Raw genomic sequence first — 27,023 nt, 5'->3', positions numbered from 1 at the left:
TCAGACTGCAGCAGACGGAATAGTTCACCATGGCAAAGAAGTCATGTCCCCGCTGGTTTGCAGTTTTTCTCTCCACCGTTGCCTTTCTCGTGGAGAGCCCGGTCAGCGGTAAGCAGTTTGTTTTGTTGGAGTTTTTTTTATTTTTATTTTTACCTTTTACTAACTTCATGTCACGTCATCTGGAAGCTCGGTTTCATCTCGATCTAACGTAAAGCAAAATAAATCTCTGCAGGGCAGACAACAGCTGGAATCGATTTAAATACCAAGTAAATTCCTTTCTATGCGTCGAGGTAGACTCAAGTATGTAGACTTAAAGCAAGTCCATAGCCTTTAACCTCTACTTAAAAAAAGTAAAAAGAAGGAAAAAACAGAAAAAGAATTTGTCTTGAGCATTTTATTTTTTAAATTTATGTTTTTAAAATTGTATTATATGCATTTTTTCTTAATATAATATCGTGATAAAATGTGATAAATATATAAATAAATAAAATATAAAAAAAGCCATTTATTCATGGAAAGTCTTTTTTTAATAGTTTTGTGTATCCTTAATTTAACTATTCCTGTCTTTTTAGATAAAATAAAATAAAAATTAATAAGTTAAACCCAAACTTATAATAAGTGTTACTCTGAGTAACTGTGATTTTTATATAAATATATATATGTATAACATTAATATTTAATTATCTTATATGTAGAAATGAATGCCATTTCAGATGTAAACAAATTCCCTTTTTCCATCAGTTTGGATGTCCAAGTGTGTTATGGCAGATTTCAGCTCACTGGTAGAACATTGTTTTAAAGTTTTACTGTTTTAAAGATTAAATACTGCCTTTACTGTTGCACCATTAGATTTAGACTAAGATAGACTATAATGATCAATCACAGTAGCTCAGTTGCACATAAAAAAACTCAAAATAAAATAATAATAATAATAATAATAATAAGGTTAAGTTAGTCAGTATAACATCACCTAAGATCTCTCTCCTTAAACAGCTCGCCGTTCGGGGAGCCGCTTTCACCAACCGACCAGGACCTCAGAGCCTGTGGTGATACCAAGCCATGTTTCCAGGGTTTATCTGAGCCCAGACCAGCTCCGACAGCTTCACTTCAAGTCCACTATAGGCTCTCTCCAGTTGTCAGAAGGCAACGAGGCTAAGTTCAACTGCTCCATTGACATCCCCGATGCCAGGCTGGAGCCCACCATTGTCTGGCTGAAGAATGGCCAGGAGCTGGCCGCGACCACTCAGATGGTGATCAACGACCTCAGGACCAGCACAGATGGAGTCACGACTCTCCTCTCCACTGCCATGTAGGTAACACACGAAGGAGAAATGTGAAGAAATACATGGAAGGCTGAATACTCAGACAGGTGTGTCCTTATGTGCTGTATTGCAGCATCAGCCAGGTGCAGAGAGTGGATGCTGGGCAGTATCGATGCAAACTGATTATCAACAACATGGTGGTACAGTCTGAGCCAGTCACTATCGAGGTAGAAGGTGAGTTTTAATACGGTACAGGCAGTGGAAGCTTCTTCATCCACACTTTTTTTTTTCCATTCATTTTTGCTCCTTTGAACTTTCCTTAGGGCTACCAACATTTATCAAGCAACCAGAGGACAAGAACATAACAAGAAACACCTCATTCGTGTTGTCATGTGAGGCGGTAGGACCTCCAGATCCCGTTAAAATCCGCTGGCTTCGTAATGGATTACCTGATAGCGACTTTCATCCCTCTCCCAGCACCTACTATGTGCCAGGTGAGACACCAACCACAATATTCTTTATCTCACGTGTACAGAGTGTTTCACAGGGATTCCCCTCGCAACGGTTCCTTCTCTCTGCCTGTTCCCTTTGAGGAGTAAAAACCTCTAAAGCCAAGTGTCATTTCTCGCTGTTCTTACCCACTGTCTAATGGAGGATGAGAATATGCCTCTGCATAAGTCTGAATGACACTTCAAATCAGACAGAAAGAAGATGAAGACATGCCTTGCAGCCTGTCGCATGTATACTTTATTCCTTCATCAGCCTGACCAGGGTTCGAGGATCTGTCGAAGTAGCGTCTTGTTTAATTTAAAAGTGCCTCTTTAAAGTCTGATCCATCTGTGTAGTGCTTTTAATTAGCTTCTGTTTATAGGTGTTTTTTCTAAATGGCAAAAGACAACTTTATTTTTACTAGAAGAACATTGGGCTGGTATAAAAATGCTATAAAAGTAATACAGTGAAAATAACGCGAGTTCTACGTCTGTTCAAAACAATCAACTAGTTTCACTTTTGACTTCTCCCCTGTGACGGAATATTTATCAACACAACTGATGGCTCATTGATGGTAACTAAGTCAGTTTTCCTCAGCTATCATTGCTTTGCTGGTGGTTTCTATTCTGCCTCGTCCCTGCTGCCTCAGCATATGCACTCACCGTGTCCAGTGTCACTCTGGTTGCAGGTTGATCAGCTGAAGGGTTAACAGCGGTCATGCGTGGTCAGGGTTTTTTAACTCTTAGCCCTATTAGCTAGACTGTGAAAGCACTGGAGAATAAGCTACCTGCGCACATACAGCTACTACAGTTATTAAGTGGAAATATGTAGCATAGATAGAGAGATAGATAGAGAGATAGATAGATAGATACTTTATTTATCCTGTGGGATAACATTAACATGTTGCAGTTAAGCACTATAACAATTACAGTGCACAAGACTATTAAGCAAACTGCATGTTAATTAGAGACCTTAGATGTGAAATTAGGTTTATTTTAACAAGAGTAACAAATGTCATTTTATTTCTATTAATTCACAGTGCCAGGTGGTCAGGAAGAATGGAATTTAACATAAGACGTGCCCAAGAGTAGGTTTGTGTGCTTCAGTTTAAAAGAAAACAGTTGATGACGAGGAGAAACATGCACTGTTAGTTACTGTTAGCGTGGCAGTACCTTGTGGGAGAACGCTGTAGAAAGGACAAAGGGACTCTAGACCTTTGGCAAACGTCATTGGCTCATATCGACAATGTTTGTGTAGTTACTTTTGACATGGCAAAAGTGTAACTGACTCAAGACTAGGATCATCAGTTCAGGATTGTGTTCTATATTATGGTTTTACATATATTTTAATCGCAAAATGCAAAACATACAAAACATACAAAACATGTTCTTCTTCAAAGCAAACATTTATTATTATAGGCATAACCTTTGCTCTGTATATTCTAACCCTTCATTTTCAGTGCGCCGCAGGCTGCGCACTCCTGCTGCAGCCATTGCGCGGTTATAAAGCCAGAAGCTGGGGGGGGTTAAAGGTTCAGAGCTGTGGTTTGGTCCAGCGTGTGCAAGGGCCCTGGCAGTGAGGGGATGGGGGACTGCAGAGGGAGTCTGTTCGGGGGTTGGCTGCAGGGACAAAGGCCTCTTTCACAGGACGGCCCACTAACCAGCAGGGAGGGGCTCCGAGAGCCCTGTGCATGACCAAATATTGGCACAACAGAACAGCAAACCCACTTCTGTGCATTCTCACTTCATGCATGCTGTAAGTCCAGGGCCTCTTGTTCTCTAAATGTGGGACTTACTGTTGGTTTGATTTCAGGATGGGCATCAGCTCATTTGCTGCTAAATGTTAGGGTTGTATCCTCATAAAAAAGAAGCTCAGCGGTGTTTCTGCTGAGCAGGAGGAAACCGCACAAGATCAAGTCTACTGTGTCAAAGTTGACAACAGGTTGGCACGAAAGCTTTGAAAAAAATGAAATAAATAAATGGATGACATCTGACAGAGTAGATCATGGATATATCTGCTCCCTGAATATAAAATGGAAAAAAAACAACAGCTCTCAGGCAGCTTCTGTGAGCTAGAGTAGCCCTAAACCTGGTAATTAAAGGGTCCTGGATCCATGCTGCACAACTTCCACATATTGCTACTCCAGCCCACGTTTCCATTTAAGCGGCCAACCAATTACATATTTCTACTGTTGTTGTGCTTTGTTTTTGATTTACTTGCCAAGTAAAGCGAAAGCAGAAACGGCAGTTCTTGAACTTTTATTCATTTCCCCTTTTTCAGCAAAATATGTACCTCAACAATAATTTGTGTTTTTATCCAGGCATGAGATAGTGATTTGTCTTTTACTTTAAACTGCTACGCTATCATAGATGTCTGTTGCTCCTGTTGCATAATCCATTGTTCTCATTTGTAATGGCACAGTATTTTGGAAACATGCATTGTTTCACCAAAACTATGGGTAAATACATGCAAACACTAATTTTGATGTTGCTCTCCCACACTCTTTAAAAGTAGCCCATTTAGCCATAGATGCCAAGAGAGTTTTTTGCAGACAAAAATGCAGACGACGAACTATGCGAAGCAGTATTTTACCCCAACAGTTATTTGGGACTACAGTCCAACTTGCTTAGTACCCACTATACTCCAGTGATATGCTTGCCATGGGGTTTGCAGTGAGGTTGTGATATATCCTGCAGAATGTAAACAAAACATCCCAAGCTGGTTAGAATCATCTCTCACAGGCGGCTCTGTGACTGGCTTTGCAGAAAACAGAGCACAAAAGGGACATTATTTCGCAGATGTCCCAGTCCCATTCTAACTGGGCATATCTGCCGCTGTTGAAAGACGGAAATTGTGTGTCCGGGAAAAGAATTGCTACCACAGTGCATTAGACTGGAGAGGAGGCTTAATTTGAGCCTACTGGACGAGGGACTGCTGTGTGAACTTTTGAGGTATAATAAAAGAGTGAATCATCCCTAATTGTGTAATTTTCTGACCGGCTTCAACTTCGCTTCTTCATTGAGGTTGACATGACACATTTGTCCCAGATTCACTTTTGGCACAGAGAAATATCACGTAGTTTGTAGATGATACAGAATGTTAACAATGTGTCTGGTTGGTTTGTACTTTTCCCTCTCGCTACTGGAGTAATAATAACATCTGAGCTGTGGTTTATTTGTAAAACTTTTCAGGGCTATCATGACCTTGAGAGCTGGTTGTTTTCAGATCAGCGGTGAGCTACTACATTGTCTATTCTAATGTTTCCATTGCAGGTGTGGACGAGTACACTCAGTTCAGCTGTGAAGCTCATAATGACAAGGGTGTCACCACGTCCCGAGAAGCAAGTATCAACATTAAAGGTGAAACTGGAAGAACCTTCCTAAAGACGTTCATGCTTGACAAGCTGCCTCCATGTTTGGGTGTTACTAAGGGTTTGTGTGGTGTTTTGTAGTTCTTCCCAGTCCCGTGTCTGACGTTACCGTGACGGAGAGGCAGTCAAATAAGTTGATGTTGAGCTGGAGCCCTGGACATGATGGCTTCTCACCACTCACCAAATGCCACATCAGGGTGAGTCGCATGTCCGAATAAACAGCGGTGTCATTTCATTTAATATCCGCAGACTGATCACACGTTCGCTGTTTCACCTAAGGTCAAAGAAGTGAGTCGGAGGAAAGGGGAGGTGATGACCACCAGATTCCTCAACGTCACAGTGCCGCCTTTTCATTGTGAAGTCCCCGGGCTGCAGGCTATGACGTGGTACAGCTTGAGTGTTTCCTGCAGCAACGAGGTGGGGGCTTCTCCCGTCACTACGTGGATCCAGAGCAACACCACGGAGGGAGGTGTGTCAATGCTCCCTTATTTTTGGGTGCAATAGCAACATATTTATGGCTGCAACAGGGAAAAAAATAATCCAAAATTTAATCAAATCCATCCCGGAATGTTAAATCCGCATGTGTCTTACACTCAATCCGTGTTTTTGCTTTACAGAACCACTGTCTTATGTTCCTGCCTCCTCATAGCTCCTGTTTAGGTTCCTGGATTACAGCACTATGTAATTAGCCTTCAGTTTTCCCCATCCAAAATATGCTTAATATAACCCTCCTTGCAGCAGCAGCAGAAGCAGCAGCAGCAGCAGCGGTGTGTAACAACTGGAATTTTCAGAAGTTTCACAACTACATTCTCTGCCCACAACAATTCCCCCTTCCAAAAAATGCCGTATCTACCAAATCTCTGTTGCTTTCCTGAAGGGTCACATAGGAAATAGGAGTGGTCTGACTGAGAAAACACAAAGTTCTTACTGGGTGGAGCTGCTTTCAATTTCCTTCCTAAAGCCACGACAGGGGATATTTTGGTTGAGAGATTTGATATGCCATGCCAGGAAGTGACCACATACCAAACTGTAATCAAAGATTTCAACAGGGGAGCTGTCTTTCGTTTTCTTTTACAGGCTGGCGCTCTATGTCCAGTCCAGTGACTTTTTTTTTTTAATGACATGTCATTTATGTCCTAATCCCTGTTTCCCTTCTCTTTTCATACTCGCAGTGCCATCAGGTTATCCCCGAAATGTCACAGTACAGCTGAATGAGTCCTCGTTGGTGATCACATGGAAGCCGCCACCAGATGATAAGATTAATGGCATCCTACGTGGTTACGATGTCATTGTCAGATATGGCACAAAGGAGAGGAAGGTGAGCTTGTCTGAAGTGGGCTAATTAAGAATTACAGTTTTGGTTTTATCCTTTACAGTCACAATCCTATCCTTTACTATCAAGAAAAAATAGGAAATAAGGGAAATAAAGGAAATAGATACTGTAGATTTAAAGTAAAAATCCTTCCGATTTCTGTCATTGTTGATTTGGTAACACCCGTGGTTACTGCGGTAAGTGCAGGTTAAATGTGTGGTTAAATTGTATTTCCTTCCTTACTCTCCGCTGTCAAAATATTCTGTTGCGGATAACGTGTGATTACATACTGAATATAATATGTGTTAACACGGGAGCTTGCACTGATTCCGAACGCCCAACATGCACGTCTGAAAACAAGCCTTACTCACCAGGATTTGTCTATTCTAAACACCTCGGCGGAAGTTGACAGCAGCCACACCATTATCAAATAATTCACTGGAGAGAAATGTAATGCCGTCGTGTTTTCATACTCCTCCAAACTTCGATGACTAATACGCTGCCGTTTCAGTGGCTGCTTCACAATAAAAGCCACCCAGCAGGAGGAAATCGTCGTTTTGCTCTCTGAATCATCAGTAAATTAAAACTGCTCTGTAATTGAAATAAACCTATTAACTAACTTACTAACTGTGCAGCTATGCAGGCATCATTTTCTGCAAATCCCTGATCTACATGAAGGCAATTAAAGTCCAGTGTAGTTTGCACACAACATTTCACATTGACGTTTAACTATATAACTATATATAACATCAATCAACCACTGACTCATCAGAGGATGGACATGGGCCTTCTGAGGGTGTCCTGTGGTGTCTGGCCTTTGTGTCCTATGGGTTGAGGGCAGGGGCCTCGGTGGATCATCCCACAGATACTTGATCAGTTTGGGTTCTAGTGAATTTGGAGGCCAGGTCAACACCTTGTGCTGTTCTTCATGTTTTTTTTTAGTTGTTCCTAAACCGTTTTTGTGTGTGTGCCTGTGTCAGGCTGCATCCTGCTGGGGATGGCTGCTGCCATCAAGGAGTGTCATTGCTATGGGGTTGGGGTGTCTGGTCTGGTCTCGGTGGAGGGTATCAGTAACTAAAGCATTTACACTACAACTGGCATCTAACTTGTCTGATCGTTAACATACTCTACAGTACGTATATGTTAATACTTGAAGTAACATGTACACTAACTTACTTCATTATATTTATAGTTGCTTTCTTTTAAAAAAATAAATAAATAAAATGTTGATAGCAATGAGAAATGTATGACAAATATGAAAAGAATGAGCAATACAGGCCGGGAATATTTGACCCTCCCTTTCTCCTGCCTACTGAACCAAAGGTCAGCTTCCCTTTTTTCTGTAAACAGTTTGGTCCGCTTTCATCTCAAGAATCAACAAGCGAGGAAGGGTTTTTTTTTAGATTTTTTTTTTTTTAGATACACTCTCTAAGAAATGGCATTGTTGATTTTTATAGCAACCTCATTTATGTCAAAAGCTCAGTGGACTAATCTCTGACGCTGTTTGTGTGTAGTCATCTGTTACTGCATTAGTGCCCTCTAGTACAATAGTGTGTTTCCCGTCCTTCCTGTCTATGTTGTGGTTACAGGAAGCCGACGGTGTGAAAACGGTCATCAGTATTTTTCTCGAGTTTGCACATGGCCCTGAGTCATCAAAGGGTGAATGGAGCATGAGTATGATGGGATGTGTACCTTAACCCTTTTACATTGTCTACTAAGGTTCTGATGTCATTCCAACAGCAGTGGCTGGAAATATGCCCAAAGGCAGCTTATTTAATGCTCAACATGCTCCTATAAGAATGCTGGAACAGCTTAAATAAACAAATCAGGTTCAAATTAGAGGGCTAAATTATCCGCTCATGGTTTTTGGGTGTTTAGTAGAAGTCCTCGTGCCATCATCTTCTTTTGAAACAGAGGTTCATTCCCATAAATCGCAGAGAATTTATTGTCGTTGGAATTGCCTACCCTCTGTTTGATGTCACAGCCGTGATAGACGTTAATCATGGGTTCAACATCCTCTGTCAGCACTTTGGTAAGGCCCCGTGGCCCCAGATGGTACCATGTGGTGTTGTGAAATAAAGGGATGTGTCTGTCACATGCTGCGTTCCATGTAGCGCATGAGCTTATCCTGGAAGTTTATCTCCTTCCCTTTTTTCTGGTAGGAAGTTTCATTATATACAGTAATCACTGTTATGCAGTTCCCTAGGATTTCCCAAAAAGGTTTCATACTGTAAGTGACTGCATGAAACAGCAACTTTATGTGCCTTTACCATTTCTGCTTGTTTTTGTATATTAAGTAGAAAGGAGAACAAACAAGGAGGAGAGTACGGACATGACTTGCTGAAAAGTTGCTGAGCTGGCTAGGAGGTGTTGCACAAATGTACAAGATGTTCCTCAACGTACTCTTCCACGAAAAGTCCAAAAATATGATTGAAATCTGCTTCCTCTTTGGTTAAATGACCTACTTTACTAAACCATTAAAACTCCATTTAGCTTGTGACTGGGTAAACCTTTCTCCCCACTAAAGATAATGATTAACCTCAACACGTGTGCTTAAGACAAATTGAATCATAACGCTGTGCACAATCTGTGTTATCCCTGCGCCTTATTTCAGGTCCACAGCAACACCACCACGGCCTCGGTAGCTGTGCAGGAATTCAACACAACTTACAGTGTGGAGGTGGCCGCATGCACGCAGGCAGGGAGCGGCATGGTCAGCCCACGAGTCTATTTCTTTGTGTCAGAAGATAGTAAGCGGCTTTATAAATTTATCTCTTCACCCTTTCATCAGATGTTAAATCTGTAAGATGGCCAACATTGCTCAGCTGATGCATTATACTAACACATAGTACACACAGTATTTTTAACTCTTTCTATGGTATTGTTGGCCAGCTTGTCAACTGCTTTGTTTCAAGATTCAAGTCTCAACTCTTGGATGAATTGCAATGGCATTTAATACATTCATAGCCTCCCACGATTGAGTTACAATAACTTTGTGGGCATGTTAACAAATTGATCTTGTTGGCTTTTTACGACTGGATAAAACCTGCGGGAAAATATCATTTTGCCACCAACTAATTGTTGAATGGGAAGAAATTAAACACACATAAAAATAGTCTTACTAAATGGCTTCAAAATAAATAATAAGAAAATGCAAAATTCAGAGTTCTGTGCATAATTACACATTTGGGATCTATTAAACATCTTTATTGACTCACATTGAAACAGCTTGCATATGATATATTGCCACAATCTATAGCAATATAGTTTGGAGAAACAAAACTAAATTAAATATCCAAGTAGTTCTAATAATGTCATTGTGAATTAGCAGAGTGTTGTTTTTCTAATCTTTTGTCGTGCTTATCATTTCTTCACCTCACCTCAGGTTCAGTCGTAAGGCCTTCGTCCAGCCCTGACACTGCGCCTCCATACTCGGTCCACGTTGTGCTGGCCGTGGCGTGCGCCATCTGTCTTCTGCTGCTTATCCTCTGGGGGGCTATCTGTGTACGCAACAGGACGTGTAGCTCTTGGTTTAGGTACGCTGACAATTACAGACAAATTAACAACATGTTTTCTTCAGTACCACAACCTGAGAAACTGAAAACTTCCGGATTCTGTTAATAAACTGCCTTTGCTTCCTCTTAATCATCATCGTCTGCACCGGAGGCCTCTAATAACCGTGCAGCTGGATAGATAGACGGAGGACAACAACCAGATGTTAATTCTCTGGAATTATGGCGTGAATGACTCATTCTTGCTACTCAGGATATGGATAGGAATGTGTCACAGGGTGCTTCTCAGATAGGAACAGTATCTGGCAACAAAGCAGGGAACAATTGTGCTCATAGGGCTTCCGTACTATAACCACCTCTTTGATGAAATATGTGTGTGTGTGCTGTTGTTGAATAAAGTCCTGTCGTACTAGTTGGAGGATTAACTGCATTGCCTGCCTTTTCTTTTTTTCCCCGTCTCCCCCTGCAGGCAGATGTTTGGAGGTGAAGAAAAGCTGCCACCTGTCATACAGTACACGCCGCAGAGATCGTACAATCGATCAGCCATAGGAATCACACGTACGTTCTTGAATTAAACCAAAGAAAAAGTACAATTAATTTTCTTGGCACATTTTCAGAGTTAAAAAACATGTCTCCTTGTCCCCGTGCAGTTGGGAATCTCGGCATCAGTGATGAACTCCAGGCCAAACTTCAGGACGTGATGGTCGCGAGGAGCTTGCTTTCAGTAGGGAAAGTTCTTGGAGAGGGTAAGGGAACACTTTCATTTATCTAATATCTATATATACACCGATCAGCCACAACATTAAAACCACTGACAGGAGAAGTAAATACCATTGACCATCTCGTGACTTGGCATTCATTTAGATGTTATGTACCACCCACCTAGACCAGACCACTCACCCCCCCACCCCATAGCAATGACACTCCTTGATCCACCCCCAGCAGGATGCCGCCTGACACAGGCACACACACAAAAATGGTTTAGGAACAACTAAAAAAACATGAAAAACAGCACAAGGTGTTGACCTTGACCCGGCCTCCAAATTCACTAGATCCCAAACTGATCAAGTATCTGCACTGGAACAAGGCTGATCCATAGATGCCCCCACTAACAACATCCTGTTGCCAGACACCACAGGACACCCTCAGAACACCCATGTCCATTCTCTTATGAGTCACAGCTGTTTTGAAGGCACAAGGGAGACCTACACAATATTAGGAAGGTGGTCATAATGTTAAACCTGATCGGTGCATATACACAGTTAAACAAAACACACAATGTACATGTTTTTGATTCAGTTTGATCTTTCTCTAGGTGAATTCGGCTCTGTGGTGGAGGGACATTTAAGAAGACAAGAAGGCACCTCAGAAAAAGTTGCAGTGAAGACGATGAAATGTAGGTCAACCAAGTTCATTTAAATGTTCTCAAACTTTAAAACAAGTGGAGCTGACACATATTTACCTTTCTTGTCAAACAGTGGACAGCTTCTCTCAAAAGGAGATCGAGGAGTTTCTGAATGAGGCGGCCTGCATGAAAGATTTCAACCATCCTAATGTCATCAGACTGCTCGGTAGGAGTTGCCTCTTTAAAGTAATGTAGAATCACACTGCTCTGTTCCCTTTTCATTTTCACATCCTTACATTGTTTGTCTTTGTTCACGTGTCCTCTCAAGGTGTGTGCTTGGAGGTAAGCTCAACACACTTCCCCAAACCCATGGTCATCCTGCCGTTCATGGAACATGGAGATCTACACAGCTTCCTGCTGCGCTCACGCCTGGGAGACAGTCCGGTGGTAAGAGTTCATCTCAGCAAAACACTGAAATACATATTATATTATATAATTAGATTAAACAGTATAAACTTATAACTGTGGCTGTATTGTGTTTTTTTACACAGTTGTTGACCACTCAGACACTCCTGAAGTTCATGGTTGACATTGCTTTGGGTATGGAGTATCTCAGTGGTCGTAACTTTCTGCATCGTGACCTGGCGGCACGCAACTGCATGTAGGTTGCTACCTCTGAATTATGTACAGGTTGTACTGATGGAGCATTTGGATTTGCTGTTTATTTTCTGGATATATTGACTTGTGCAATAGTCGTTTTTAAAACAAAGTTTCACTCTCATTTTAAGATTGCATGAAAACTTTCCACTTTATATAGAATGTGTTTTATTACTAGAGAGATTTCTCTGATTTTTCTTCTTCATTAAATGCCTACTTTGTTTATCCTGCAGGCTGCGTGATGACATGACGGTGTGTGTAGCCGACTTTGGGTTATCTAAGAAGATCTACAGTGGAGACTATTACAGGCAGGGCAGAATAGCCAAAATGCCGGTGAAATGGATTGCAGTAGAGAGCCTGGCAGACAGAGTTTTTACTGTAAAGAGTGATGTGGTAAGTGCTAATAATACTTTCCAGTAACAATAGTGCCCATTAAAAGCTGTGCAGTTACTGAAAGAAGAACTGACCCACTTGACTACCAGTTTCTCTATCACTTTCAGTTTTTTTTCTGAGATTTGCACTCAATATTTCTTTTAAAAACATTCCTACGTTTTTATATAAGAATCTTTTGCCTCGTTTGCCTGCTATAGCAATTTTCTGAATCTAAAAGTAGTCGATTTTAGTTGGCTGTGAATGAAGTAGAGATTATCCTTTACAAATTCAGTTTGTGTAACAAACTGCACATTTGAATGAAATGCGATCTGAGGTCGATATTTTGTGTCACGCAGTGGGCGTTTGGCGTCACCATGTGGGAAATTGCTACGCGGGGCATGACGCCGTACCCCGGAGTCCAGAACCATGAGATTTACGACTACCTTGTTGAGGGACACAGGCTGAAGCAGCCACCAGACTGTTTGGATGAACTGTGAGTGTTTTCTCTCCTCGACACAAAAGTTGAATTTGGGTTTGTTTGTTTTAGAATTAACCATATCTATGCTATAAAAGTAGAGTTTAACCTCTAAATAAAACCTGCCTTATTGGTAATTATTCCAAGCATTTCACAGATATTTTAGACAAGATAGGAATTCCATATGCCTAAAATGATGATTATTATTATTATTATTATTATTGTATGTTTCAGAGCTTTGGTTAAACTATACAACCCTCCTCATATATAGTATTGCTTTATTTTCCCGTGTCTTCTAAACCACTGCCACTACCTGCAAAATCTGAGTACTGAAAGGTTGTTATGCCCTTTTAATACAGATGTGAAGCCAATAGTTTTTTCAGTTCTGCTGATTTTGAAACTACTCCAACAACAAGCCTTTTAAAAACCTTTGAAGCTGAACTGTTGTCTGCATTGCTGCCATATCCAATGAGATTAGTCAAGTGTGTTTTTAAAATGTTGAGATTTTTGTGTCCTAAAACAAGGCTCCAAAAGTCTTACTTTTACTTTATTACCTTTGTTTAGGTATGAGATCATGTACAGCTGCTGGAGGGCAGATCCCCTGGACCGACCCTTGTTTACCCAACTGCGAGAAATGTTGGAAAAGCTCACAGAAAAGTTTCCAGAGTCTTCCAGCAAGGGGGATATTATTTATATTAACACCAGCTTCCCTGAAGAGGACCCTGATGGAGAACTATTCCGTGCAGAGCATCTTCTGCTTAGCTCGTCCCCTTCCTGCAGCCGCCAGGCAGCAGAAAACACAGTAGTGACGGCAGACATTCACGGGAACCTGGAGGACAATGATGATGATGATGATGAGGACAGTGGTCGTTATGTGGTGGTGATGTCCTCAGATCCTTCCCTGAGATCTACTACGGTGGACACTCCTCTTTTGTCAGGTGTCGCAAACGGGGATGCTGACGTAACTGCAGGGGATCACAGCTCAAGTGACACATCTTTCCTGCTATAACGCTTGGTACCCAGCGATCAAAGCTGTGACAAAACTCTTATCCTTATTCGTCAGTACTAATTTGTTTGCCTCTTTGCACCAGGAGCACCTTCACGTTTCCTGTTGCGGACTTCCTGTTGAATTGTTACATAAGCAGTTTATGCTTTCCATGGCCAGTCTGCATGTCGTTGTCAATTATTGTATTATACATGCATAACCTTTAGGCCACGTCCACACGTACGAAAACGATCTTTTCCCTCTCCGTTTTCGAGGGCATCGTTTCAAGAAATATCCGCGTCCACACAGATCCGTTTCAGCACGACCGAAAACGCTACTTCATATTCCAGGCCTATAGGTGGCGCTGTTTCAGTTTCAGAAATTCACCAAAAACGGAGAGGAAGAGGCGGAGCATGCGCACAAATTTGAGCGCTGTTTACAAATCGCCTTTTTTGCTCAGCGTGGTGGCACAGGAGCATGATATTTTGCCCTAGTAACCCTAATAGGCTCAATATCTTCTCCAGCAGGAAAACTAGCATGTAGTCCGCCATTGTTGTTGATGTTGTTATGAGACGTCTTGCGGGAGGTGGAAGGCTGCTCGGGGGTGTGGCGATGACATCATCGTTTTCGCCGTTTTCGCCGTCCACACAGAAACGCAAGAGTTGCGTTTGCGAATTTCTCCACCCTGGGACCCGTTTTCAGAAAAGTGCGTTTTAGGGCTATGCGTTTACAGGATAGGTGTGGACGATCGGCCAAAACGATGCAAAACTTCTGCGTTTTTGCGTTTCCGTGTGGACGGCCCCTACTGAACTGTGAAAGTGTTTACTGTATTAAATTGTGGATTGCAATGTAAATAGGAAAATGTACAGAGCATTTATAAAATGGTATACTTTCAAAATAAATTGTTTATTGAGTGCTTCAAAACCCTGTTCATTAAACTCAAATATTGGCAAATATTGGTAGGTTTAAAAAAAAAAAAGAAAGGATATTTAAAATTACTAAGCAGACATCTTGTAGTATAAAATTATAAAATTGTAGTATAAAGGATTTTTGAGGGGTCAAATAGCACAAACCCATCGTAATGCAAAATTGTAGTAAGGAAAAATGTATAGTAAATGATACTATTCAAGCCAGGACCTCAAAATTATATTCAAATAAATTAGATAATGTACAGTTGTGTAGATGCGCTTGATGGATTTTTTAAGATAGGCAAACCCTGGGAGCAGCAGGAGTGTCCAAATAAGATCTGGTTACTTTATTATTATAACAGCAGGCGGTACAGGTGATACAGGTAAGTCAAGTCAAACAAACACTACGGTAAACGCGTGCAAAAAAAAAAAAAAAACAACAACAAAAAAACAGCCCTTCAAAATAAAAGCGTCATTCATGCACGCTGTCAATCAGTAAATGCTGGACAAATTTAAATCTAATGAAAAAATATAAATAAATAACAAATACTTACTTATTATTATTTGCAACAATGTTATGTTGAATTACAATACAAATGTAACTATAAATATGGGTCTATGTCAAATTAATCAATAAAATTAAAGTTAAATATAACATTTAAAGGAAACTGCCTGTTTTCACAGACTACTTGAAATATTGTTATTTACCTTTTTGTTGTAATTCAATATAACGTTGTTGCAAATAATAATTAGTCATTATTTGTTACTTATTTATATTTTTCATTAGATTTAAATTTGTTCACCATTTACTGATTGACCGCTTGCATGAATGACGTTTTTTATTTTGAGGGGCTGTTTTTGCACGCGTTTACCGTAACGCTCCGTATAAGGACAACGCGCAAAAGAACGTGGAGGCTGCCCGCAATAAACAAACCGGGATACCTCCATGGTTCCTCCCATATCCTCCTCTTTGTGTTGCGTTCACGGCGCCTCCTTCAGACAGTTTTGTTCAAGCCCGTGGCGAACATGGCTGCTGCACTCAGAATGAAGACGTGGAGGTGTCCGACAAGAGGAGTTTTTTCTCTACTGGCGGTCTTTTTTCTAATTCTAGTCAATACTGTAAATGAAGCGACTGCAGCGCCAGAGACGGGGCTTTGGATAATCACAGTTGTTAATGTGAGTATCATCCTGGAAACACTCTGGAGACCGGCAGCATCGTTAGCTAGGGATAGCTACATTAGCCTTGTTATTGTAGCCCGCTAACAGCTGTAGTGACAGTAGTGTAACTTCTGCTTTAATGGCAGTTTGATAACAACTCTCATGTGGGACTTATCATCCTTAACAGTTTCTTTCAAAATGTGTTTACCGAAAGAGCAGAGTTAGTTTAGTGGTTGGCTATCCGGCTCTTTCACCTCGGTGGTGAATGGCTAACATGCACTTCAAGGTTAGTAGGCGGCTCACTACCTGGCTCTATCTGGAGTTTAATATCTCCAGAGTCTTTGCCGAGAGAAACACTTACGTGTTATACATACACCGATCAGCCACAACATTAAAACCACTGACAGGAGAAGTAAATAACCATAATGTGACAATGAACTGCCCTGCTGGGAGATGTTTGGACCTGGCATTCATGTGGATTTTACTTAGACATGTAGCACCCACCGAGACCAGACCAGGCACCCCCACCCCATAGCAATGACACTCCTTGATGGCAGCATCTATCCCCAGCAGGATGCAGCCTGACACAGACACACACACAAAAACGGTTTAGGAACATCTAAAAAAAACATGAAAAACAGCACAAGGTGTTGACCTGGTCTCCAAATTCACTAGATCCCAAACTGATCAAGTATCAAACTGTTTACAAATAAAAGGGGAGCTGGCCTTTGGTTCAGTAGGCTTTTCATATTTGTCATACATTTGCCATTGTTATCAACATTTTTTTATATGTACTGTAGAGTATGTTAACTATCAGATAAGTGTGAATGCTTTAGTTACCAATACCCTGCATCTGGACCAGACCAGGCACCCCCACCCCATAGCAATGACACTCTTGATGGCAGCATCCATCCCCAGCAGGATGCAGCCTGACACAGACACGCACACAAAAACAGTTTAGGAACAACTAAAAAAAAAAACATGAAGAACAGCACAAGGTGTTGACCTGGCCACCAAATTCACTAGATCCCAAACTGATCATGTATCTGTAGGATGATCCACCGAGGCCCCTCCCCTCAACACATAGGACCCAAAGGCCCCCCACTAACAACATTCAGTTGCCAGACACCACAGGACACCCTTAGAAGGCCCATGCCCATTTTCTGATGAGTCACAACTGTTTTACGAGGCACAAGGGAGACCTACACAATATAAGGTCATAATGTTATGGCTGTTCAGTGTATGTTTGTCTTGATACCTGTGTTAATCTCTCTGTCAGTAATTAAACACCCACATCACAGTTTGAACTTTGGATTCACTGGGTGTGCTTGCTTAAGTTATTTGTCAACACACATCATATCTATATCCATAAAACACACTCTGCAAGATGATTTATTGTGCAGTGGAGTCCATCATCTTGTTCAGTCTTTAGGCACAGTTCCTACATTTAGTTCTTCAGAAAAGGGAGACCTTGATCAATAATTTAGGTACGGAGAAGTTTCAGTTTCCCTCAGTTGTTCTCTGTCCAGTTGCAGTGTTGGGTGTTCTTAGAGGCAGGACAGAAATACAACCCAACACATACATGCAAATGCACTCACACCTGGACAATATGATTGGTATTTAAGTTTTTGCATCAAATTTCTGACATTTTTTTTTCTCTCATAACAAGAGCAGGGTTTGAATTCCAAAGCAGCACTAACCCTGAGGGACTGAACAGACCGCCAGACTTATTATATAATGTGTAAAATAATCCAAGCTTGTGCAGAATTTCAGAAGCTTAATTTTCTCTCCTGCAGACCTCAAGACCTCTGCTGTTGAAGAAATCCATGTATAAAGACACGGATATTGAACTAAAAGGTAAGACTTGGCAAAATGTGCTCAAGACGTGACCCAAAAACCTTTCTGTCCCTTATGTTTATCATCACTTGTCTTGTCTGTTTAGTCCTGTCCTTTGAGTGTCCCGAGGTGGTGAACTTTACGTTTCACTGGTATTTAAAATACTACCCCTGTCACAATGAATTCAACAATATCGACGTAAGTACTTTGTGATACATTAATTCTCAGTCTGTCTGTGTAGAATTGGTTGTGCTGAATTGTGACTGTCACTGCGTGGTAGGAAATGTACGAGAGAACGCCTCTGAATCGGGGAGAGAGCCTGGATCCAAATCCCCTCGGACAAGGAGAGTACATCGAGCACCAGCACATTCCCATAATGTGTAGCAATGAACAGCTCTCTTTATCAATGCTCAAAGTAGGTTTGTTAAGTCTCCACACACACGTTAATCCCAAGTGTGAACAGGGCCGTATTCTTATTATCACTGTGTGTTTTTCAGAAAGCCAAGGCAGAGCCACGTCCAGTCAGTCTACCTGGCGACAGTAACGTGCTGGTAAGAAAATATACACGGTTTTGGATGTTACTATAATGCAATATATGTAATGGAACAAATGCAATCAGTCAGTGTTTAGTCTGATAAAAAGTTGGTGTGTCATTTCCTTAAGATGTCTCTGCATGCAACATTAAAAGCTTTTCTTTCCAAAGTGAAATTAATTCGGCATCATTTCACGACTGCAGGATGAAAGTGACGCTAGATGGATTACTGAGGAGTATGAAAGCAGCAGCACCGCGAAGAATGGCAGCGGTGTGAACATCGGAGAGAATGTCATCGCCACTACCTGGAAGGACGGGCCTTACCTGCTGGTTGTTAAGATCGTGTCTAGCAAACAGGACGCTAACTGGAATTTAACAGGTGAGGTTGATTCATGCAACTGAACATGGCGATTATTACTATTATGTTGTTTTTTAACATACATGAGTTTACTGAAAAGGAGTCTGACAAAGTGGTGCACTCACGAACGAAATGCTGCTTGCAGTCGACGCAGAGATGTGAGATTGCATAAGCTGTCTCCACCACAGACAGATTCTTAATGTGTTGAGAAACACGTCCATGCGTCATTTCATGTCCCATGTTTGTTTTTCCAGTTAGAGTGGTGATGAAAGGCAGCCACGGCTACATTTCTATCACAGAATGGCCTCTCATGATTGTAAGTAGCTGACACACTGTTGAAACATTTACGATATATTTAAATTAAATATACGTAGATTAATATTGTAGTTCTCAGCATTATTTCTTATCTAATGGATATGGTGGGTGTTGATAAGAGTTCATAGATTCTGCTTTGGATTTTGATTATTATTATTATTATTATTATTATTATTATTAATCAATTTCCTTATTGTTTTCTGATCAGTTTTGTGTATAAGTGGTTGCTGATGCATGAGTGAGGCTGACTGTATGCTGGAACTGACCTACCTTTCATCAACTTGTGCATTTCTACAGCATTCAGTTTCTTATAGGTTTTATTAGCAAGAGGAAAATCTTTTGGCTGCTGACGTTATTACAATATTTATGGTAATGGGTGTGCTGATTGGTCAGGAACCAGTGGCACCTATGGAGTGTAGTGTGTCTAATAGATGGTATTCCTGAAAAAAATATTATTGTTACCGGAAAAGATTATTCAGCATATTGCTGTTTCGACACGTACCTGAAATCAGCATTTTTGTTGTCTTGACGTAAGAAATGAAGCCGTAGTTTGGACAGTGTCTTCTTCTTTGTGGTGACTTCTTCCTGTTTAAAGATTCCAGCAGTGTAGACATTTATAATGTGTTACTGTAAGAAAAACAAGCCAGCATCAGTAAAAGGAATTGATAAGCCTGGTGGCAGACAACTCAGACGCCAGATGCAAAGAAACAAATTTTGAAACCTCTTCTCAGTTATCATTCCTGCTAATTGAACTGTTGTACTTTACTGCATGTTTACTGTATAAAAATACAGTAAAACATACAGTTTGAGCAACATCTAACTCATATGTAAAGATGTGGTTTCTTCTGGGAACACACACCATTTGCAGTGGTATTATTTTTGGAAAGTTACCCCAGATCCTTCAAATATGATTTAAAATTCACATTTGAATCAAGTTTTATAATACTGAAATGAGCTGCAGCTGCTCATTGCGCACGAATCAAGATGTTTCCGGATAAACTTTGTTTCTGTAAATTTGGTCTGTAGTTAATGAAGAACAAGTGCTTCCATATGTGACGTGTTTATAGACTAATCCCTTGCTGTGTGTTTGTAGTTCTACATGGTGATGTGCGTGGTGTACATCCTGTACGCCCTGCTGTGGTTTTTGTGGGCAGCCTGCTACTGGAAAGATCTGCTGAGGATCCAGTTCTGGATCGCTGGGGTCATTTTCCTCGGGATGGTGGAGAAGGCTGTCTTCTGTGCTGAATATGAAAACACCAACACCTTCGGCTCTGCCTGTGGGTGTCTGTAGGCCCTTTGCAAAACAATATTTTTACCTTTTACATGTGAGAGAGTAAGCTCGTAACGTTTCAAACATATTTTGTCTACTTTAGCTCCGGGACTTTTGGTCTTTGCTGAGTTGATCTCTGCCCTCAAGAGGACTTTGGCTCGACTGCTTGTCATCATCGTCAGCCTCGGCTATGGCATTGTTAAGTATGTCAACACACAGCATCTCTGTTTGGTAGTTGTACAAATTAATGTAACTATTGTTTTAACAAAATCTACTTCTTAATTTTCTTGGCTTCTTTTTTCTTTTTAGGCCTCGGCTGGGGACCGTGATGCACAGAGTTGTGGTCCTCGGTATCCTCTACTTTGCCTTTGCTAGCATTGAAGGTGTCCTGAGGATTACAGGGGTGAGTTATGTTTTCCGATAATAATTTTGTTTTTATTTAGATTAGTCTTTACAGGTATTACCACTGGCAGCATTACAGCTTTGTAGTTTTTTGTTTTTGATTGTGTTTTGATGTTAAGTTGACATCACATTGTGTATTTTTTGTGTATTTTCTTGATTTATTGGGTGACCAAAAATCAAGGGGCGAGACAATGGCCCTGCGCTCGTTACAGAAATTGTTCTGGCTGTGTTTGACTCCTGCGTCGTCTGGTTCATATCCTTCCAGTGTACTCCCCAACAGCACAACAATCAATGGTTTTTGTACTGAGGTGTAACAACAAATGAACTGAGCTCAAGCAATCGTGTTCTTTCCTTTTGGGCTGAATAATTTTTTCCTTCACACCTGGGTGAATGGTTCTATATTTTATTTGCTCTGCTGCCTTTTTTTTTTTAATCTCCCATCCTCTCTGTGATTTTTTTTTTCCCCACACATCTTTCTCCTCTTCCTTGTGTTCTCTGCTCGCGCTCTGTTATCCCTTCTAGGCAAAAGACTCTGACTTGGCCCTGCTGGCCAACATTCCCCTGGCTCTGCTTGACTCTTCTTTATGCTGGTGGATATCCTTTTGTGCACCTACAACCTTTCCCTGTGTGGTTCCCCTCTGCTCCTCACCTCCTACACATGAGCCCATATTAGATCAGGAGACTGTGATCTGCATCCGCCCTATTCCTTCACCAAATAGCAGCTTGAGTGCAATTTAGGAGTAAGGCATCCTGCATCTCAAACATAATCATTAATCATGATCTGTAATGAAATTTAAATCAACTAATATTTATGAACTGCTTGATGAGTTAACTGGTTTCAGATTGTCCATTTACACTGCTTCTTTTCTTCTCTTTCACAATAAATGACATTTGCTCACATTTGGGTAATGCAGATCCCAAAATAAGATGGTAGCACTTAATAATAAGATGTAACACAAAAAGGCCTCGTGTAACCAACAAAACTGGAGCAGACTGGGCCAACATGAAGTCATTTTTAGATTGAGAAGTTTGTTGTAAGCCTTTGAAGATATGTAAAATAGGAAAATAGTCCCACCTATCAGAACACGCGACCCGATAGTCTCTGGGTTGGAATAAATTCAGTATTTCTGCATATGCCTGCCCCGTGTTGGGTAAGAATCAAAGGACATGTCAAGAACAGTTCATTTGAAAAGACGAACAAAATAGCAGTTAAAAATGTCGATCATCTTTTTCATTTGAATTAATTCAGAAATGTCAACAAAGCTGAAAAAGAAACTTCTTGTATGTTTTCATCTATATAGTCTTTTTATATATGACGCTCCATAGCAGGGTGAACCACTTTATGCACGTCAAAATATATAGATATATTAGTGTTGATGTTTTGGCGCATGTATTGGATCATGTTATGTAGCTTCCATGTAAGTGGTTAAGTTGAAATCTCTGACCAGAATGATTTCAATCACACTGAAAGTAAATATTGTGTTTCATGGCTCTTAAGCATAGACTGTATAAAGATGGACAGCGGACCTGCTCCTCAAAAATGAAGCCAAAGCAAGTAGAGCTCCCCCTGGTGACTGGCTGCAGTATAGGTCATAAGCTCCACCTCCGTGTTAGTGGATGGGACTGGGGCCAGACTAAAACACGAAAATACACGTCAAATAATGTCGGAAGTGTGGTCGGGTCATCGATATCGTGGCTTCGCGGCTCCACTCTCGGACCGTACTGCTCAGACTCTTCAAACTTGCAAGATGCCGCTGCCCGTAACCCCAGAAAAATGGCATCAGTTTGGGCAATGAGAGGGAGTGGCGACACGTTGTCCGTATTTATACAGTCTATCCTCTTAAGTATCGTTTGGAGGCTTTTTTATTCGATCTGCTTTGCAAATGCAGCTTCATGAGCTCAGTATCTGTGCATCCCTAGTTGACCACAATGGAGAGCCTCAGTCTGAATTTGAGGAGTTACTGTAATGCATACCCATCCACTGCACATTACATGTCATCCTAATTAAAAAATTACTATGGGTGTCAGTGTGACAGCCAATGTAGGTGTAATCCTTCTTGGCAGGTTCAACTCTTTAAGGTTCCTGTGATTGCAATGTACATTATAAGCAAATATTATCTAATATAGTGGTGTATGTAGTATAAACTTACATGTAGAGTTTATAAGGACCAGTTCATTCATTTTACTGTGGTTTCTATGTAATGTCCGCCATGTGTTTCCCTTGACTGCCACTAACATCTTTGTCAGCTTGGCACAAACCATCAAGACTCTGAAGCTGAGGAGAAACCCTGTCAAGCTGTCTCTCTACAGGCACTTTACAAACACACTAATATTTGCTGTCATTGGTGAGTAACTACACATGCAGTTATACTGGAAGAAAAATACATTCTGCACAAGTGCTTGTGATTTATTTGTTTTCATGAAAGTCCAAAAGTTGAAAAGAATGAGCAGAAAACAGTAGTTTCCTAATTGAATATTTTTCTCCTTCAGCTTCCATCATTTTCATGGGCTGGACGGCAAAAAAATTCCGATTAGCAGATTGCCAATCTGTGAGTATGGTTTGAGGCTTTTGATAAGTATTAGCACAAAGAACTGACTTTTGGTGTGCGTTTTATTGACGGAGTGTTTTTGCTTCAAGGATTGGGTCGAGCTGTGGGTGAAGGATGCATTCTGGAGGTTCCTGTTCTCCGCCATTCTGCTCGTCATTATGTTTTTATGGAGACCGTCTGCAAACAATCAAAGGCAAGTGGTGCGTTAGGGCTGCTGAATCCACCGACATGAGCCGAATTGGACGCTTGAATAATCCTTTAATGTCCACGGCCACAGGTATGCCTTCACACCTCTCATTGATGACTCCGACGATGAGGAGATCGAGGAGTTCATCTCTTCTGCAAACCTTGGTATGGTAACATCACAGGAGCACTGTTTTTACACAGAGTGCTGCAAACGTGGAGTGTGTTAAGCTGTTTTTATATTTATTTTATTTGCTTTTTCTTCATTTATTACACACAGCAGATGGTATGAAGTTGAGAACTACTGCTACAAGTGAGACAAATGGTTCAGTGAAACCAGCAGAAGCTAATCTAGTAAGTAACGCAGCTAACTCTGTTGGTCTGCATGAATATGTTCAATAAGTGTGTTTAATTAAATGTTAAAAACATCAAAGATCCGTCAAACGATGGAAAATACAGCTGCCTTAATGTTACATTTCAGCAGATGGCAGTATTAACCCAGTTTATTTCGTTTCTTTTTTTTCTACTTGTCCAGGATCAAGACTTGAAATGGGTGGAGGATAACATTCCTAGCGCTCTTAGCGATGTGTAGGTTTCCTATAAAATGTATATTCAGCAAGCAAGCATGCTGTTTTCATAGAAGGCATGTGTGATTCTAACAATGTTTCTCTTTGTCATTTGTTGGTCGCCGCAGAGCTCTTCCGGTCCTCCTCGACTCAGATGAGGTAGGAATTGCATTAACAAGGAATTCACGCTCTGCAAATTAGACAGTTCGGATAAGTAGACCCCTCCTCTGAAGAGGGTTTGTCCAGGGTTGTCCAGCGATTTGATTGATTGATTTTCTCTAACTGCAATGCATCGTTCGTTGCAGTACCCTGCATTAATCTGTAGCCAGTCAAACAATTTGACATGCTGTGCTAACTAGTCAACTAGTAAGGGCTAATGACCAATATTTCAGATGTCCAAGCTATATCCAAGACTATTTTCTGTACAAATCTTGCTTGACATGGCTTTCCAACTGTTTTTCTGTCCGGGTGGACTGTTTACGCTCAAACGTGGTCCAAGAAAACCAGAAAGCTTCACCCTATGTATCATGGCGCTATAGTACCACATTATATCAGTGCTGTAATAGAAGTGTTATTTAGTAGAAGTAATTAGCTTTCTACAGCTGATCGCATTTACTTAATGCCGTCATCATTTCAGCTTTTAAAATATAGTTACTGTTTTTATTGAGAATCCTATTTTTGTCCCATTGATTTAAGATCAATACACTTGAATAAAAAAGCTTGACATAGTATCAGTAACTAAGGAAGGTGAGGTTCAGAGTGGTGTTATGTTCATTTTACAAGTTGAATGCCACCAGACGATGCCAATGTTTCTCTATCTGAAAGAAAACCTGTTGTTTAAAGGTGCATGTTGTTTCCTCAGGAAATCATGACGACCAAGTATGAGATGTCAAAGCTGGAGTGAGGCAAAACCTTTCCAACCATCTGCTGACAGGGAGGAAGGATGTAGCAGCTATCCCTGACTCTGAAGCACGCTTTTCTCCAGGATTTCCAGTCTGGTGATGGAGGAGTGCCATTTCATGTTTCGGAGGATCCTCCTGAGTGGCTGCCATTTTGCAGGGTGGTGCAGTCCTACAGGGGACCTCTGCTGATTTCCCTTAACTTTTTAAGGACTTTGCAGAAGTAAAACTTTCTTTTCAGTGACCAACGGGTACACTATTTCCCGGATACGATCGGTATCTTTCCAAAGAGAATGTTTTATTTTATGTCGAGTGCTGTATTTATTTCCATTGATATGAATTTATTTTAACAGAGAATTAACAGTGGGCCTCATGCACAAACATACTCAAATATAAGTTAAATGTCTAGATATTGTTGCCGGGTTATAATAAGTAAGATAATTATATGTGATGGGAAAAACAATTAAAAGGTCATTTTTTTTCTTCAGTAATTACCAGAAAATAATTTATCTAAGTTATTTTTTTTTTCCTGCCAGAACAGAGAATTTGACTACAGTTTTTATTGTTTAATGTTTCACAGGATATTTCATTATATATAAATATATATATATATATATATATATATATAGGCACAGAATTGGGAAGTTTGCAGAACTTGAAGAATTGAGTAAATGTGTGATTGTCGGAAGCGCGGTTTTGTTAGCGGCATCAAAATCTGAGACAAAGACAACTTGGCGAATTCAAACACTAGCTTGGAATGGAGTATTTGCTCTTATGCACTTTCTAAGATTAAATCCGTGCCTCGTGTACATGTACGTCTTATATTATGCCTGACATGTTCAGGTTATTGAGGATATGTGTGAAAGAGTTGTTGGTGTCTCAGATCAAAACTACAGCCTCCTGGGTATTGGTGAATGAGTGTGTGATGGTCAAAGCACAAACGAGTCATTTGTAGAATTTGAATTAGTCCGTAGTCTGTTCAGCAGTTTTAGGGTTAGGGTTAGCGGTCATGTTTTGAAAACTACTGTATGGGTGTGGGAGGTTTTACGTCTTCTCAGATAAGGAGCAATATGCTGTATCTATGTTAACGTGAGGTTAAGTGACTCCATTATTTATTTGTCTTTTAAGTGTACTTATAAGTTGTTCAAGTTTGAGTTTACCATGTTTTCTCTGAGTGCGTTTACAATGTGTGCTTCCAGTTTCTTTTTTTTTTTTTTAACGATTTGATTCTGCAGTTAGTTCTTATTTATTTGCAATACTTGCTTTCTTTGCTGTTTAAAATAATAGTTTCACAGACACCTTAATAACATTCGTGTTCTTTCAAATATGTCTTAATGTGTTTGTTTTATATTTCTGGTAATGGCTGTTTGTGTCTGTAGTCTGGAGTTGGAACACTTGTCGAGTTGTCTGTGTTGTCTGGAGTAAATGTAACATGGGTGATTTTGTTGTCTGTCTTGGTCATCCCATTTTCCAACTTAACCAGATGAGTGATTAGTGCCAGCACAAGCCGGTCACCTGAGTGGGTTTATATTTCTAATGCTTGGAAACCTGGAATAATTCTATTTATGATGGCACGCTGTCCTTCTGTTACATAAAACTGCAGACACCTGCAGCGGATCACGATTATTTGTTCAGGTGGGTTTTGGATGATTCCTGGTATTTCATAATTCCACAGATGGAGAGGTGTCTGGATAATGTGACTCGTCCTTTTTTCTTTTTTTTTTTTTTTCATGGGTATCGTGAAGAACTGGGCTGGAACTTTTCATACCGGTCATGCTTTTTCTGTTTTTTCTTCACTCCTCTCTTTTCCTTGTCAGGAAGAGTGTACACTCCAATTAAATATCTGAATTCAGGAATATGTTTGTTTGTTTCCTGATCTATGATTTTCAGTATTAATTTGGCAATAAAAATACATATTTTACTTACGGCTGTGAATTTGTCGTGTCATTTTCAAATGAAATGTACCTTTTTTGAGGCTGTTCTGCAAGGGCTGGGAAGTGGGAGAAGAAACCGTTGAATGAATGGGCTATTGTGAGGAAAATGATGATGAATGATAATGACTGAAATACTGAGGGTGGATTACAGCTAATATGAACCTTGAATTTTCTCCAGGCCATTAGAACTTAATAGAACTGTGGCTAATAGCATAAAATCCCCTCCCGGAAAAAATCATATTAAAATGACTAGTTGCATTTTAGTAACTGATTTCACCTTCCTTGTAAAAGTGCAATTTGTGCTGGTTCAACATGAATTTCATATCAGGGCAAA

General features: G+C 40.5%; 2 protein-coding genes across 2 annotated transcripts; both read left to right on the top strand.

Moving 5' to 3' along the window:
- The first annotated feature begins 28 nt into the window (after nt 1-28).
- Nucleotides 29-14,613, top strand: mertka (c-mer proto-oncogene tyrosine kinase a). The gene is made up of 19 exons (XM_084561450.1): nt 29-108; nt 994-1,309; nt 1,396-1,496; nt 1,586-1,756; nt 5,024-5,110; nt 5,203-5,318; nt 5,401-5,590; nt 6,294-6,439; nt 9,048-9,183; nt 9,819-9,969; nt 10,415-10,503; nt 10,596-10,691; nt 11,261-11,341; nt 11,424-11,516; nt 11,619-11,737; nt 11,842-11,951; nt 12,181-12,340; nt 12,676-12,812; nt 13,359-14,613. The coding sequence occupies exons 1-19, from the start codon at nt 30-32 to the stop codon at nt 13,801-13,803; spliced, it is 2,823 nt and encodes a 940-aa protein (XP_084417576.1). The 5' UTR covers nt 29; the 3' UTR covers nt 13,804-14,613.
- Nucleotides 14,614-15,433: 820 nt separating this feature from the next.
- On the top strand, nt 15,434-26,676 carry tmem87b (transmembrane protein 87B). The gene is given in 20 exon segments (XM_084561157.1): nt 15,434-15,863; nt 17,642-17,702; nt 17,788-17,879; nt 17,962-18,096; nt 18,179-18,232; nt 18,418-18,592; nt 18,826-18,887; nt 19,980-20,163; nt 20,260-20,359; nt 20,466-20,559; nt 21,081-21,153; nt 21,156-21,162; nt 22,806-22,903; nt 23,049-23,107; nt 23,197-23,300; nt 23,385-23,458; nt 23,571-23,644; nt 23,826-23,878; nt 23,985-24,015; nt 24,719-26,676. Coding segments are annotated over 20 exon segments (1,923 nt in total). The 5' UTR covers nt 15,434-15,512; the 3' UTR covers nt 24,761-26,676.
- Nucleotides 26,677-27,023: the final 347 nt, after the last annotated feature.

The sequence above is a fragment of the Chelon labrosus genome, assembly GCF_963514085.1.
Source record: "Chelon labrosus genome assembly, chromosome: 15".
In the NCBI taxonomy this organism is placed as follows: Eukaryota; Metazoa; Chordata; class Actinopteri; order Mugiliformes; family Mugilidae; genus Chelon; species Chelon labrosus.
The sequence above is the reverse complement of the archived record's forward strand: the minus strand, read 5'-3'. Positions and strand labels throughout refer to the sequence as shown.

What these genes read in the sequence shown, in the direction of transcription:
- mertka (XM_084561450.1), top strand. Translation starts at nt 30, where the DNA reads ATGGCAAAGAAGTCATGTCCCCGCTGGTTTGCAGTTTTTCTCTCCACC. An exon ending in TAATGTCATCAGACTGCTCG is followed by an intron (nt 11,517 to 11,618) that starts GTAGGAGTTGCC and finishes TGTCCTCTCAAG; the next exon opens with GTGTGTGCTTGGAGGTAAGC. An exon ending in CTGGCGGCACGCAACTGCAT is followed by an intron (nt 11,952 to 12,180) that starts GTAGGTTGCTAC and finishes TTTATCCTGCAG; the next exon opens with GCTGCGTGATGACATGACGG.